Source organism: Prinia subflava, chromosome 4 (assembly GCF_021018805.1).
Source record: "Prinia subflava isolate CZ2003 ecotype Zambia chromosome 4, Cam_Psub_1.2, whole genome shotgun sequence".
Lineage (NCBI taxonomy): Eukaryota > Metazoa > Chordata > Aves > Passeriformes > Cisticolidae > Prinia > Prinia subflava.
The window spans coordinates 39,509,532-39,526,586 of NC_086250.1; the positions used below are offsets into that span (position 1 = coordinate 39,509,532).

The window sequence follows — 17,055 nt, forward strand, 5'->3', positions numbered from 1 at the left end:
CTGTCTCAATCAAGTATTTCTTATATAATCAGACCTACTGTTATTTTAAGAAATCTTTCAAAAGCAGCTAAAAAAGTTAGAATAGCCACATCCACAAAATTCCTGCCAAAGATCTTTTCTCCCTAATAAATATACAAATAAAAATTCAAAACATATTACTTTCTAAGTCCTGAGAAGAACTTTAGAAACTTCAGGGCAAAAGCAGCCTTTAGGCAATAATCAAACCTGTCAAGGCACAAAGCAGTAGAAGAGTCATCCTCCAGCAATGGGTGATTGCTATATACAGATACCAGCAAGGAAGCTTGGGGACAAGGGCACTGCTGCCCCGGACTGAGCAGGCTAGGATAAGGCCTTTCCACATGTAAGAAATGTCAGCATTCCAAGGGCTCTCATTAGGACTACAAAAAAACCCAAAGTACAGTGGACAGAATTAAAGTAGGACATAAAATTTTATTCTGAAATGATCTCTGGCCACAACAATAAAATGTAACAAATATTCACTAGAACAGTCTTAACTCCTGTCATCAGCTGTACAATACATACAGTATCATAAAACTGGCCACTAGGATTAAAACCCACTTCAACATCTTTAATGTTAAGTGGCAACAGCAGCATCTCACAGAAAATTATACATAAATATATACACAGTCCACATTCAATCATTTTTCACGTTTTCAGTACACACAGTTGCAGCATATTACAGTCATGTGTCTAAGTCATTGCCCAATAAAAACCCAAGCTACTGCTTAGACGCAATTGTAGCAATTGAACTGAGTAATTACAATTTGTAGCAGAGATGTACACGCCCCTAGAAACAATAATTCACAAATGTTATTTTATTTAAATGCTACCATAGTATTACACTGGGCAATATTCTAATCTTTGCTGACTGTAAAAAGAGTTATTTTTGTATTTATCACAAATATTACTGATGGAAAAAAAATTAACAAATGGAGAGCATTAAATAATGCAACCCTTTCTTAAAGATTTCAATATTGCCCGATGCTACTTATGTCTTTTAAGTGTTTTCAACATTCCCATGAAGTCATTTATAACTCCAAACCACCCAACAACTTAAAAGTGGCTTAAGTGCCTTGCACCCAAATTGTAAAAATCCCTGGTCACTTTTATAAGAGCCAGGCACATATAAAAGGAATGCACTTTGGTTCATACCAAATGCCCTGGGATTAAATCACACTACAAAACTGAAGAGTTTGAGGTAAATTTTTTACAAATACAGTTGATTTCTGTCTAGTGTCACTATAAGAAAAAATTACTAAAAAAAAAACCAACAATAATTTGATGTTAAAGTACAACCAATGAGGAAGGGCCATCTTTAACCCTTTAATGAGACGGTACTACAAGAACAGAGTGTCCTCTCCACCCTCGCAGTGTGATTGCCTTATTGTTTCTATTAAGGCCTCGATCATCTACAGGATGTTTTAAGACAGGTATAGCACTTAAAATAGATTTCATCCCTACTAAGCAGTATTCCAAGGGTTAAAGAGGCCAAGATGCATTTGTAACAAAAGGCACATTGTTAACACCAAGGGCACAATCCATCCTCTATCCTTAATCTACACATTTTGCATCATGCTCTTGTTCCAACACTTAAGTGGTAATGAACACACCAGTGGTGCAAGAAACTGAGCCAAGTGAGACTGCAACCAAAGACAACACTGTGCTGTTACTACATCTGAAAATAGCTCAGACATCCCCAGACAATGGTAACATGTGAGACTAAGCACTGTTTCCAAGCCAACTTCTATCAGCCTAATTATCAGAGCCCTTAGAATAAAATCACATCAAAGCAAGAGGCAATGTCCTTCCCCCCTCCCTCCCCCCTTTTTTCTTACAGGGATAAATAAGCTACAATAAAATGCAGCTACATCACTTAAAAACCTTGATGTAGCTGCTCCTTTAGTATAGAGGAAGTTCCACTGTATCTGGGTTAAAAAAATAGCTCTTCACACTATATTTTGGCCTTTAAGTTTCCGGTAGCATTTATGAAGAAGGTGGATCATAAATGCATTATTGGCATTAAGAACGGATTACATGAAAAAGAAAATTTAGTGGTTGTAGCCCATTAATGACCCATGAACATCAAGAATGTTTTCACCTTAAGTTGCCACAAAAGGTAGGAACATGTATCAATGTCTGCTTTAAAAAATATACGGGAGACAATTCTTCTTCCGCCTTTACATCAGCATCCCTACTTTTGCAGGAAGAGTTAGGTAGAAAGGAGTGGTAAAGCCAAGTAGGTGGAAGAGGAAGTAAAGATTCCCTGTTACTGTAGAAAAATACACAGTATTGTATTCCCACAGTCATGAGGGTTAGTTAATTTTACATTAAAATTAATATATCTCTTTTCCAGACTTAGAATTTACTGACCATAATTTACTGGATATTCATATTCTAAACTCCACTTTTTTTTGAAGTATTATTATATTTCATTTTTAACATGATTTCATACATGTTTACATATTGCACTTACACATATTGTATAAAGTTGTGAACAGTTAACACTAAATAATTTAATTTGACTAGAGGCAGGAAATTATCTTTTCATTTTAAAAAGTAAGAAAAATGGTTGATTGACAGTCTAATTTTTACATTTATCAATCAACAAATAACATCCTCTACTCAGAAATAATTTTTGAGCTTCTTTAGGTGTTGACTTTTTGGCAAGAAGTTCAGTGATATGTTTCCTGAGAATTCTGTTTAATTTTTTTTATATCCCTCCCCCAGTCTTACATTAAATTACAACTAAAACAAACCAACAAACAAAAATTAAGCTGTAAGTGGTAAATTAACAAGTATGAAGGAGAACTTAACCGGAAACCTTCTTGGCCTCTCAGGGGACCATGCTTTAAGTAATTTTCATAATTTGTACAAGTAACTCAGTAAAATCTGTGCATATAAATGTTATTTATAGGTTACTGAGGTTTAATGCAATCCATTCTAGTATATCTTGTTCTAACATTCGTAAACTCTTCTGGATTGTTCTACTTTGTTTAAAATTCCCTTTTCATATGTTTTATACATCCAATGTAGACCACAGCCATTGTACACATTAAAATACTGATCTCAGATTTCAAAATGTTCCTGTTGAAAACATGCTACAACATGTGAATACCTCTCCCATAGGTCTAGATACTACTCTTTAGTAGACCATCTTTCTTCCATAAATGCAGTTAAAAGTAAAAAAGAAAACCCAAGCATTAGTACACACACACTGAACAAATCCACACATACCTCTAATTGTTCTTTCAAAGTTAATTTTCATCTACAAATGCCAAAGATTAATTCAAATTCCAAGTGCTTAGCTTTCCTTTGATAATTTTCCCTTATTAGAAACTATCTAGGATGGGGTCTTCCAATTGAAAAGCTTTCCACTGAGGATCTTTCCTTCTACAGTTAAGCTGTCTAAGATGAAGTACTCCTGTACAGGAAGCAATGCAGTAACATCGTGTTTGCCCCTACATGCAGATTTGATCTGAAGTGGAAATGTACCACAGAAGTCACAGTCGCTCAAACATTGTCAGAGGAAATAAAAGCAACCTTGAAATCCATGTAGTTTAACAGTCTGGAAGTTACAGTATAACACTGACAGGATGAGCACTTCTGCCTAAGTGATTTTGGGAGATCAAGCTGCACATTAGAAAAAACAGAAGAGAAGAGATGGGAGAAAAAAAAATGAAACAAAAAGAAAAAAATGAGAACCTGTGTGAATGCTCAGTGTTACAGACCTGAAATGAAGTTCATAATATTTTGCTTTACCAGCTGATCAGCCACTTTCAAATTCAGAGAAACAGACATATTGCCATTTTCATGCTTTCCAAGACTAGCCATTCCTCTCACTCTACCGCATGGCATGCAAGGTAAGAGAGCCATTTTAGCCCCGGTGTTATTTTTTGCATTATGTTTAAATGACCATTTTAATGAAAGCCCATAACTTTTAAATAGAGAAAGTATTCCACAGGAGGTGACAGTATCTTTAGTGATACCATGACTTTCTCTGGGCTACCACATAAAAAATGACAATAGAACATGCTATGGCTCCACTTTAAACTACAAGTTTACAAGTGCTTAACTGTATTCTTTGAGTATTCTCCCTGGAGTCCAGTCAGTCATAGATGTGAGCGTGCACAGAATCCAGACCAAACCCATAAAATAAAAAGGGTAGTCTTTCAAATTTACCCCAGGTTAAAACTAATATGAACCATGGAAGAGAAAGGTTAATACCTTTGATACCACGCTGCAATGAATGACAGTCACGTTGTAACCAGTGGCCTGCCACTGATGTTTATTACGGTGTCACACTAGTTACAGTAAGGCTAATTGTACTGTAGAAGACAAACATTTTAAAAAATAAGTAGAAAAACTTAAAGCATTGTCCCCGTAATTTTATAAAAACAAAATTAACATTTTAAATTACATTTAAAATGAGTGCTGAAAGATACAAATTAATAGATTTATTGAGCAAATAAAAATGCATATCTGAGCTAATTTTTCATACAAATAAGGCTCAGCCACATTGTATCTCTCATTTTAACAGCATTGGGTTTTCCAAACTCAGCTAACAAGTTTTGGCAACACTGTTCTTTGCTGAATATTCCCATTGGCATCCGTCATCTGTGCCAAGTTAGTCCTCAGTTTTGAAGCTGAGCTTGAAGTTGGAGGTAACTTGGAAATTGAAGTTATAGCACCAGTACTCTCTGTAATTCTCTTTGCTGAGGCCTTTTCCCCAATTGGAGGTTTTGGCAACCGTCTCCTTAGCCAGGGATGCCGCAAAGCCTGGCTGGGTGTCATACGGAGCGCAGGATCCCATTCTAAACACTGTTTCAAGAAGTCAAGGAAGAGGGGGTCATCACATCCCTTTAATGCGTTACCCCACTCTCTGCTCTCCGGGGGCCCACGCAGTTTTCCCCTCCGAGAGCGTCCACCATTAAGTATCACAGAGCCATCAGACAAGGTTGTGATGCTGCAATAGCGGGGATAACCCTTAGAGCTCACAAAGTTTTTTGCTCGCTTGGATGCATCTAAGAGTTTTGGAGAAGGCATGCCCAACAGTTCAATCATACAAGCCAGCTGGTCTCCTTCATCTTCTCCAGGTAAAAGTGGATAACCGGTCAGAAGTTCTGCTAGGATACAGCCCAAGCTCCACATATCTATGGGCATCCCATAACGAGCACCAAGGATGACTTCAGGTGCACGATAAAACCGTGACTGAATGTAAGTGTAGACACGCTGATGCTCGTAACAGCTTGAGCCAAAATCAATCACTTTAATACCACTTCTACCCTGTTGTTTCAACAGAATGTTCTCAGGTTTAAGGTCACAGTGAATGATTCTGTTTCTGTGCAAAGCATCCAAGCACTGTAAAATTGAGTGGGCAAACTTCCGAACCAAAGGTAGGCTAAAGCCCTGAAACTTGTTTTTCTTTATTAATTCATACAGGTTCATGCTCAGCAACTCAAATGTCATGCAGATATGGCTGCGGAATGTGAAGTTTTCCAACATGTGAATAACATTCATGTTGTTATCCTTATCTTGTTTCCGGAGATGTTCCAGGATCTTAATTTCTTCCGCAGCTTGGCGGTGGAAACGTTTTTCATTTCTCACCATTTTTAGTGCCACATGCTGATGCGTCTTGTGATCGTAGGCCTTCACCACCTGCCCAAAGCTTCCTTTCCCTATAACTTTCAGGACTTCATACCTGTATGCAATATGATCATGGGGTACTTGTACGTAAGACCCTTGGTCATCATCATACCCACAGTTGTTGGAACCACCAACCACACCTTGCCGCTTCTTTGCATTTGGACCCAAGAAGTATATTTCAGGGTAGCTAAAAATCTCATGATGCTCAAAAGATGTTAATTTTTGCATGTATTGCTTCATTGCTTGCTCTGGTGTGATAACAGAGGGTCTCACCTTCCCTGTTGCATCTGTAGATTTTAAAGAGCCGGAGCTCCCTTGTCGCCTGTGGGCACTCTCTGACTGTCTGTCCTGAACCACTGGCAATCCAGATTTGCCTAGCGTTGTAAGTCCATTTGGCTGCGTTGTCAGAACCGTTCTCTTGTTACTATTCTCTTCAAAGAGCTGCTGAACCTGCATTTGTCCATGGCTACCAACATGTAGGTGCTCATTCGTTGTGTGCTTACTGCTTCCAGCCTAAAATTGAAAATAAATACACACCCAGTTAACAAGAAAGACATGAACTCCATGCTTCAACATTCACTCTGCAATCCTCCGTTCTGCCTAAATCACCTCAAAATGAACTTCTTAGATGCCAATTGTTTACAGAGAATCTAAAAAATACAGCATGTATATTGTGATACTGCTGGATGCTATTAAATTTCCTGATTCTTGTTTCTCAAATGCTATTTTCATGACTCTCCAAAATGTCTCCAATAAGGCAATCATGAACGTGCTACCATGAGAAGCTAACAATATCTCCAAGGAATCTTCAAGGCAGCAGATCTGTAACATCAAGATGCATGCTTGAGGGACATCAGGCTTTATAAAAAATAGTAGCAGTTTGACAGATGCTGAAGATAACATACAATTATGTTATCTGTAATGTACATATAACATTCATGATTGTATGGGTCTGCTAGAACTTACATGGCTTATGCTCTCGTCACCTGTCCTCAGAAATCAAAATTTTTACTTGTTCCTAAATTTGCTGTATATCAAGCGTTCCAGATACATTTTTAAGCAATAAGGAATATGCTGTGACATGCACAAAGAGGAAAAGAACCCACACATTTCTGAAGTTCAAGAACATAACTTACTGCTTGCAATTGAGACAGTCACAATTCAGCAAAACATTCTAATCAATGAAGAATAAGCATATCCTTTAGCACTTTCCCAAACCAGTCTAACAATAACCTTTAAGCAAAATGAGATTTGGGGCCTTATGCAGACTTGAGTAGAGAGCAAATCTTTGCCTTGAGGAACATACAGTAACTTTATTTTTTAAAAATGGAAAAAAAGCATTAATAGATTTTAGAAAATAGATTTGCTTTTGACAGTGCATACATGGGATACAGCAGCATTCAGCATTTTCAAGCAAACAAACAGCAAATTACTAGGGTGTGAAAACAACTATTGCTCCAAACCTGTTATTTTTTAGAAGAAACAAGAAATTTACAAGCATACCTGCCACTAAAATAGCTGTCTTAGAATCCCTCATTTGCTCTCTAGTAGAGGCTAATTAGTTTGTCTTCTGCCTGGTCTTACTCAAATGTGGGAAGAATTCCCCTGCTGTCTCTCCAGCTGATTCACCAGTCTTAATATTTATGTCAAATTACTAACGAAGAGTTCACTGATACTGTCAGACAGATGATCAAGCCAGGGTTGTGAGCACTTTTCATCTGAACTGTTTTGTTTTTTTTCTAGGCAGCTAAGGATAACACATTCCCTGTTCACTTGAGGTTGCTGAAATGAAATCAGAAAATGACAGTTGTCTGCTGTGATATGAGGAAATGAAAACTGTGCTGCAACAGCAGAAGAGCTTCCTAATGAGAAAACCCAGACATGCAAGGCAGGCTCGAGCATACTTTGTGCTTCTGTTAAGGCATCAGTCTGATACGGCAGAAGCACATTTTTGTAAATTCAGTAACTTGTTCCCAAAGACTTGCCAGTTGGACACCAGCTTCACCTTTGGACACTATTTTGAAATTTGCAACTCTGAAACTCATATAATGTAAGAACAAGGGTTCTCGCGGACTGCTTCTGTCAAGTTGACTGCTCCTCTGATTCCACTGTGATGTTCAATAACTGGTTCATTCATCATTGGAGTTTGACTGTGCATGTTTGCAGAGAAATTTAGGATCACACTAAAATTTCATCAGTCCCAGAGAATGCACTACCACACAATCACAATTCAGAGCAAAGATGTCTGTAACACTTAAGCACAACGAAGGTATCACAGGAAATCACCAAAAACTCCTGTCCTAGTTTGATGTCTCAAAAGTACCAGAAATTAAATCATTAAGAGGACTTATCATGCCTACAGGCAATTCCTTCAGGTCAAGTTTGAGGCACACTGCAATAGCAGTTTTCTAAAGGTTCCCCGATCCTCTATATAAACAGCAGTTACTGCAAAGAAAAAAAAATTGCCCCAAGAGCTGCTAAATCACACATTTCAGAAGAAGCAGATCTGGTTATTAAGATGTATCAAAGGTTCAGCACATGCAGCACTGCAGAACTGCAAGAAAGGCATAATGAAGCAGCAGAGTAAACACACAATACCAAAGACTTAAGCTGGGAAGTTCTAGGTACAACAGTTTATTCTCTGACACTAATTGAACAAAAGCAGAACATATCTAGACAAACTGGGAGTAGGCAATACTAATGTAGACAATGAGGAAGAAAGTATCAATGTGAAAGTAATCTTTAAGAACTTTTTAACCCAAGTACTCATTGCCACAGCTCACATTTTGATCTTTTTCCTTGAGTCATCTGTTTTCATAGTTAATTATTTGCCATCCTTCCTAAGCATTTGCTTCAATATATGTACTGGGAAGTTCTTCAGGGGAAAAGCCCACACATTTTTTCCCTCCAAACAAGGAATCACAACTTCTTTTTTCTAGAAGTGTGTTTGTGAACACATTCTAAAGTGTAGCTCTGCCTCCTGTATCTTCAGGCAAATTCATGGTTTCTCTTGCTGCTGACAGGTTGGCTTTTTTTTTCAAGCAGCAGAATGAAATCACCAGCATTATTCCAACTTCAACCCAAATCCTAAATGACTGGTTTTGCCAGTTTCAATCAGCTGCTGCTTGGGAATGCAAATGCAGATGCAGACAGTAGCACTGGTTTTCTTTGTAGAAAACAACACACTATCACAGGCTGTATTCCAAAAGCTCAGCAGAAGAGGGTCTACTCTTCTTTCAAAAAACCCCACAGGAGTTTTAGAGCTATTAGACACAACACAACCACAAGTTCACATGAAAAACAGACCTTCTTCATCTATTTCCAACCTGAATGAGGGTTTGATTTGCACCAGTCCTTTGCTCTGCCTATCTACCTCTGGCTACCTGGGTGTCTGAGGTTGCTGTCAAGCTCAGGCTTGCACTGCTCACAAGCTCCACAGGCTTCAGCAGCAACACCGTAAGTTTCTGAACCACAACTAATGGGCTTGGCAAGCTACAAAAGACTACAGCCTTCTTAGTCCAGTACCAAACTATTCTTAGTACACAGAAACTCCATCAGTCCTTCAACCAAAACCACAAGCCTGACAGATTTATAACACATCTCCATTTGCTTCTACAGATGGAACGCGTAAATTCCAGGACCAACAACCTACACAACCAATCACCTGCACGCACTTAGGAAGCTTACGGATTATATATTGTACTGTCTGTGCTCAAAGCCATCCACAACTTCTAAGATCTACATATTTTTGTAGCACACATATACAAAAACCTACTGTTGTAAGTCTGTAAAATATATTGAACTAACTGGTGAGCTCAAACTCATCTTCTTGAATCTTCTGACACAATCGATTACATAACAGCAAATGTTACAATGCAGTGTTTCTTTTCTTTCTTAGTAATTTCTCATAACTTCAAAATCACCATTAAGATTTTACTTTTACTTTGGCATGTTCATTTTATGGAAGTTGATGACTATGCTGAAAATATTCACCTAATCTTTGAAGTAGATACACCAAACAAAACAAAACTACACCGTAAACTATGATCAGTAAGTAAATAAAAAAGCAACAAAACTACAATTTAAGGGTAGTAATATTTGGCTTTCTTTTAGTTTGTTTTGCCTTCACGAATGGATTTAGGAACAGAAATAGAACAGTAACTTACTGGACTTAGGCTACAGACCTGTAACAACACGGAAGTGGCATAAAAATGAATCCAGCCTGTTAACAGGGTGGCAAACCCATTTACAATTCCTTTGCAGTACACTCATCCAATGCACTGATCTGTTTCAAGACCTTTTACAGGAGCAAACCCCACAGAAGCATATGCTTCTTCTGAACTTTATCCTCCAAATGCACCAAGATTATGTAATTGTATCATATGTCATCTTTGTAACAGTTATTTCGTGTGATTATTAGCATCTTGTAAAACTATCCAAGACAGACATATGATTCAGCTATATATTATCATTTTATTTTGAGCAAAATTACAGAAAAAAGATTTTGCTGTCAATCAAAATCTAAAAAGGTTTGCAAAATGAATCTTAATAATACAGCAATCATGATGGCCTGCTGAAATACTGCACAGGAATAAGATGTCATTATCTGCTATTACTTCCCACAGATGAGGACAAAGGGAGAAACAGTGTTCTAAAGTAGTAACTTAATTAAAGAATAATTGTTACACTATATACCCCTTTCTTTACAGCATTTCTGGGTGTGCCAGTTTCAGCCCTACTGTGTCAAACACACAAGAGGCATATGGTATCAGGTGTAGCACGTTTCACTGCCTATTTTGTTGACTACAAAGCAAAAGCCTGAGCAAATGTACAAAAGGCCTTCTTTTTCCTTGATACACTAATTCACCAACATTCCTCCATTCAGAACTAAAAATACTTGCTAATTAGTACAATGATAATAATACTGGATTATCCCTAGTGGTTTTATATACCAAAAAAGACTAAGCCTTTGTTGAGCTTGTGGCTCAGTAAGAGTGGTAGAAGGAACACACAATTGAGATTTTTGCTGTTGTTTTATCTGGTCCATACAAGCTTATTTTTTTGAATAGGCAACCTTAACTTCATATAGCAAATATTTTCACAGACTGAACTATGCCTCAAGAGTGATACAGATTCTTAGTTTTTTTCATTCTGTTAGGGGTGCAGTGAGCTGGAGTACTTTCGCATTGGAATACAACCTGTATTTATTACATAATGAAACTCAAAAGGACAGTCAATGCACACTAAATTGAACCCCTTGGGTTAGGTGAACTACACAAATATGAGAGATGTGCCCAAAAATACTGCAGTCCCCACAGCACCACAGTCACCATCTGCTGGAATCCAAATTCTACAGCTGATCCCCACAGCCCTTGAAAGTTAAGATAACCTCATCTTCCCCGTAGATACAAATTTTAAATAGAGGAAGAAACATCCAAAGAAAACTAGATATAGTAAAATCCAGGTCATGACTGCACAGTTATTTCCACTCAAATGTGACAGCATTTCTGTGGCAATTTATACATGAAAGCACCACAAAAAGAAGGTATTTGCTTTTGTTTTACCTGCTTTGAAGCAGATGACAACAGCAAAAATTGGCAGCATGTGACCTACCAGATCTTTGTATTAACAGAATCCAGGAATCTCTGTTCCATTATAATGTAAGTAAATTTAAAAAAATAAATTAAAAAAAACAAGATTAATACAATGATTGATGCAAAAGAATATGGATAAACATTCAATGCTGGTGGCAAAAAATAGGCTTGTTGTACAGAAATCTTAGGGCTTGAAGGAGGGAGGGCACTGAATCATGCATTGTAAATGGGTTGTTTTACAGTACTAGACAGGAGGATAAAACCATTAATACTGCTACACTGCAAGAGAAACAGGAACAGTGCAGAATGCAGGAATATGTGTCAAGTAAGAAAAAAACAGAGCTAAGCAGAAGACAGAGACGAGTCTGGAAGAGAGACTCAAAGACAGGCTGGGATTTACACAAGCAGAGCAGCAGGCAAGCAAGACAATCTCTACTGCAGCATGTCGACTGGATGTAAGAACACAATAAAATAGGAGAGAGTGAATGGGAGAAGGTTCCAATCATCAAGGCAAGAACTTAAGGCTTCCAAAGAGAAAGCAATGACTTTGGAAAGGAAAATGAAGAGGACGAGGGGTTGGAAATAGGCTCATGTTTTCCACCATGAGTTAAAAAAAGACAGCCAGGGATGGAAGCATACACAAATAAACCTAGGATGAAGGCACATTACAAAAAACAAATAAAAAACCCTTTCCCTAGTACAACACACAACTCTGCCTGCTTAGCAACAAAGGCTGCTGTGCTTGCAAAGACTGTCACCAAAACCTCTGTCCCATTTTATGAAGCTTGTGTAAAACATCATCTTCTCCCCTTCTACCCATGCTATTTATAATCTACCAAACAATGAAATTTCACCTGACAGTAGGAGAACACAGTTTCAGCAGAGGATGGATCACACAAGCCAGAAATATGACAGGTAGTTGATTTCTTCCCTGTCCGCATTAAAAAAAAACCCTTTAGCTTAAACAAAACATATCTTCAACCTCAGCTTCTCTCACAACTGCTATACATACTATGCACACTTATTTGTAACACCAGCAGTTCACCCACTAAAGCACACCATACCTTCTGAAAGTATTGAGAAATACTCAGTTTTTAGCTATTACAGAAGCCACATAGATACAACAGAGATGAAAACAGGATAAACACATGAACACAAAGAAGGAAAATAATTTAAGAAAACTGAAAAGACCCATTTTAAAAGGTCTGATTGGAGGAAGTGGTGGGATGCAAAACCAATGGTTTCAATCTGTCAGTGTCAGCTGAGGTCAGTAGGCCTAAGTTTACAGAACAGATACTGTCCCCCTTTTTTTTTCAGGTTAAAATCCAGCATTCTGGTGTCATATCTGATCCTTACCACAAAAAGTTATGTTAGCCAACCACAAAATAACCACCTACAAAGGCAGCATGAAGTATTTCTGTAATAGCACCCAAGGCTAAATAAACACTGTAGAGTAGGCTCTTTATCACAAAAGAAAGACAGACTTTGGAACAGCCAGAATCTAGAAGGACATGATGCATAGCCATATAATGCTTCCTTATTCCTAGGTGCTTCCATAAGTACACATATATATGCTACATATAAACATATGCACACATACATAATCATATACTTGTAAAGATACTTGAAACACAGAAATGTAACACATAAACACCCCTTGAATGCTTTTATAAAGACTGCATCTTTACATACATGTATATATGCACAGACACTATATATATCACACATACACAAAATCTTTGTATAAAAATACCAAAATTCTGTACTTCCAAAATTAGTAAGTAGTCACAGATAAACAGCTGGACCACCATGCTTTCACAAATCCTAAATTAAGTCTGGGATCTGTTACATGTGAGCCCCTGATATTTGTGGGCCCTACTGTAAATGCACTTGCATGATTGGTGCCCAGGCTGTTTGTACTATGTTCCTTCTTTTATGATTTTTATTTTAAAAAGTCCCTAAGCTGTTGCCCCAATTCTAAAATCAAGCAGCACTTAACTGGTATACAAATGTGAAAAAAATAGCCTTTTATACTAACAAACAATTCAAACATATACTCTAGCTGCATAAATATACAATGAAGTTGATCTCAAGTATGCAGCTCCACCCTGAATTTGCAGAATACTTCTCCTTCCTTCTGAGAATACCCTATATATATATATATACTTTTCTTCTTTTTTTAAATAAAGACAATTCTTGCTATAAATGGATTTCAGTAAGATGTTTTATCCCTGAAGTTACATGGAAAGTAACTGAAAGACTAATATCTAAATGCACAGTTTCAGCTTCCACTAGCCCATAATCACATTACCATTTAAAGCTCTGCCATATGTTTACAAAGATAGTATGAGAGCATCCACGAAAAACTCATTAATTCTATGAAAAGTATGCAATCAATGCCTTTCAGGGTGAGTATGAAATCTTTCAGAATTTAAAAGGAAATGTATGCAATAAAAATTTCAGATATTTAGTGTCAACATGACAGTATATAGACCCCTCTCTCTACTCTGTCATGCCTTCAGGACAGAGATACCTTCTCTTATCCATATATAGTGGCATACTTGGGAAGTTTCATTCCTAGTAGATTAACAAGGAGTGGGAGATAACGTGAGATATCACAGGACCGGAAAATAACGTCCTTTTCATGCCATCAGCTGCTATTTCTTTATAGGTAAACTACTGCAGCAATAAAGGCAGATTCATCCAATCATTGTCCCTGAGCACAGCAATAGCTATTTCTAAGGAAGACTGCGATGGGCCTGAGATAATCAAGCATGTGAAGGCGAGAGCACCCTTCATTTTTCAGCGCAGTTCATACGACAGTTAAATCACAGTGACTAACCTCATCTCAAAAAATGCATTCACCAGACCATCTCCTCTATGCGAGTATGAAAGATTGAATTTGTCACTGAAAATGAGCCACAAAACCATACTGAAGGGGAGGGGGGAGGTGGGGAGGGAGAAAGCAATGCGTGCAGTTACAGGGTCCCAGCCCCACAACAAGCGTGCACATCTCTTCCTGCAGAAATCAAACGCACGTTCCTCCAGCACCATGCGCTTCGGGGGGCCCTGGGTCCTGCCCCTGGGGACAGCTGGCGAGCAGCGCCGCGAGACCCCGGGGCCAGACGCCCCTTCCCGCATCCGTGCACACCCTCCCCTGCCCGGGCTCACCGTGTGCGAAGCGTTGTTGGCCCTGAGCGGCGGCAATGCGAGGGGCGACGGCGGGCCGGTCGTAGCTCCTGCCCGGGAGGCCCCGGCTCCGGTGCTCGGGGAAGACGGCAGCGGGCGGCCGTTGTCCCCTGTCCTGCCTGCGGAGAGCAGAGGGGTGAGCGCGGCGGGCAGCGGCAGCCCCTCGGGCAGCGAGCCCGTCGGGGCGAAGGCGGCTCCAGCGCTCGGCCGGCACCGCCGCCCGCCTTGCTTCGGGCAGAAGCCATTAAAAGCTAATCACCGCCGCGGCGCACACACGCACCGATCCGGCTAATAGCGCGGGCGGACCGTGCTCGCCCGGCTAAACCCTTCATCCGAGATTAACCCGCCACCGGCAGGCGCCTAACCGGGAGAACGAGCCGGCTCTGCTCCGCGCACGCCTCGGGGCTGGACGGCTGCCCGCGCCCCCCGCCTCCCCCCGAGCCGTCTGGCCTGGCGAAATCCCGGCGCCGCCGGGGACCCGCCAGGAGTTCACAAGTCTGGCACGGGCAGCGGCGGCGAGCACCGGTGCCCCTTGTCAAACGCAGCCCTCCGGCGCTCGTGGCGATCCCCACTTGTCCCTGGGTCGTTTCCCCGCGTGGTTTCTCTCGGCCCCCCGCTCACCCCGCCCCGCTCCCCCGAGGCGAACTCGCCACCCCGCACAACAGCGGCTCGCCGGAGCCCAGCGCGCAGCCCCCGACGGTCCCCCGGGCTCGGCTGCCGCGGAGGGAGGGCGGATCATTGTTCCACACGCACGGCACCTCAGCGGCGGCAGCCGCGGGGCCCCCAAGCATACCCGCCTCCGTTCCGCTCCGCCGGGCCTCCGCAGCCCGGCCCAGCGGCGGCGATCGCGGCGGCCCTCGCTCGCTCTCCTTACCGGCTGGGTGGGCAACACCAGCGGCGGCGCTAGCCGTGGATTTTCTGGTTAACATGGCCGCTGGAGAGGAGGGAGAGGAAAAGGCATGTCAGGGCGGCTCTCCTCCGCTGCTTCTCGGCCTCTCCGGGCGGCGTCTGCCTCTCTTCTCCGATCAGCTACACCCGGACCCAGACGCGTCCTGCGCTGCATCCCCCTGGCCCCGGGCCGGCCGGACAGACCCTCCAACGGCCCGCCGTCGCCTGCCGCCGCAGCAGCAGCAGCCGCGCCGCCGCCGCAGCCCCCGGCCCAAGCTCATCACCTCCCCCGCCCCCGCCCCGGTCGCCCCGGTCCCCTCGCACGGAGGAGGGGGCAGCAGCAGGCGGCCGGACAAGGACCCTCCTCCTCGCGCGGCGGAGCGGGGACAAACAGCGCCCGGGATCGGCAGTCCCCGCCCCGTCGTCCGCGTGCCCTCCTTCCGTCCCTCCCCGCCGCTCCCTCCCGTTCCCTGCCGCTCCCTCCCGTTCCCTACCGCTCCGCCGCCGCGGAGGCGGCGCGGCCCGCGGCTCCCCCCGGGCGCCGCACGTCCGCCCGCCTGCCCGCCCGCACAACGGCCGCGCCGCCCGCGCGCACAACGGCCCCGCCGCGCGGGCCCCGGGCCCAGGGCGCGTGCGGCCGTTGGGCGCGGCGGCGGCACGGCCATGGCGGCCCCGGGCGGGGCGGGCCCGGGCCGGGGCACGGCGGCGGCACGGCCATGGCGGCCCCGGGCGGGGCGGGACGGGCCCGGGCCGGGGCACGGCAGCGGCCACAGGCTCGGGCCGCCCCGCCGGCCCCCGCCCTGGCGGCGCCCGGTGCGAGGGAGCGATGCTCCCGGGAGATCGGCGTGTGTGGGAGTCGTGTGCGGGACACAGGAGCCGGGGGACGGCCAGCTCCTCAGGCTGCGGGGACCACTCGAAAGACAAAGGTGGCCCCGCGGGACGGAACATAAATTACTTGAAGCGCGTAGTGCTTAAGTGAAAACTTAAAAAAGGAAAAGAAGCTTTTAGGCTTGCCCTGGAGGCGTAAGTGCCTCAGCCTAGAATGAGAGTGCGAGGGGCGTTACTGGCCTGTTTTCCGAACTGCACGACGTGCTTTGTGGAGTACAATGCTTTGAATTCCTGGTTTGTCAGCTCCAACGTCACTACTGCCAAAAATAGAAACATTTGCCCCGCTTAGAAAAGCGTTGAATTGAACTGTCCTACCTATGCTCAGTCCTTGTTGAAGTCCATTCAGACTTCGCTGGTTTTTCTTTTTGAAACAGCTCGTAGATGTATAGACAGACCTCCCTTCATCCCCTTCCACAGGAAAAAAAAATCTCCCCTTTCCCTATGTCTAAGCAAAAACAAAACAAAACAAACCACATGCCTTTGCCTCTTCAAGTGCCACAGATACATGCATAAGCAAAGACGTTTCCTGTACTGGTACAAAGAAATAAACAATTTCCCTAACCTCTCCTGCCACATAGAGAAAACAGTCATACCTTCTCCTGTCCACACCCACCTAATCTTTTCCCTCCACTGTAGCTGAAAGAAAGCTTTGTCTTCCTCAATATGCTCCCAGATGTCCCCAGGCACTCCCAGTGTCTCTTCCCATTGGTTACCAGGTGTATAAACGGTGGGGTTTGATTACTTTCTGTATTTTCTCATCGTTTTCACAAGCAGTGCATGCACATTAAAGGTGTCTGCATATCAAACATTCTGATAACATTAGTCTTCTGAG

The 17,055-nt window shown here is 42.5% G+C and overlaps 1 protein-coding gene across 2 annotated transcripts; it reads right to left on the reverse strand.

Annotated features, from left to right (window-relative positions):
• Window positions 1-430: 430 nt before the first annotated feature.
• On the reverse strand, window positions 431-15,626 carry DYRK2 (dual specificity tyrosine phosphorylation regulated kinase 2). 2 transcript variants are annotated; one of them, XM_063396512.1, is made up of 3 exons: window positions 15,322-15,626; window positions 14,430-14,566; window positions 431-6,177 (listed from the first exon to the last, which is right to left on the reverse strand). In XM_063396512.1, the coding sequence occupies exons 1-3, from the start codon at window positions 15,374-15,376 to the stop codon at window positions 4,576-4,578; spliced, it is 1,794 nt and encodes a 597-aa protein (XP_063252582.1). In that variant the 5' UTR covers window positions 15,377-15,626; the 3' UTR covers window positions 431-4,575. The 2 variants fall into 2 exon arrangements, with proteins under 2 accessions (XP_063252582.1, XP_063252580.1); XM_063396510.1 differs by having other exon boundaries at window positions 15,241-15,376.
• Between the last annotated feature and the right edge of the window lie 1,429 nt (window positions 15,627-17,055).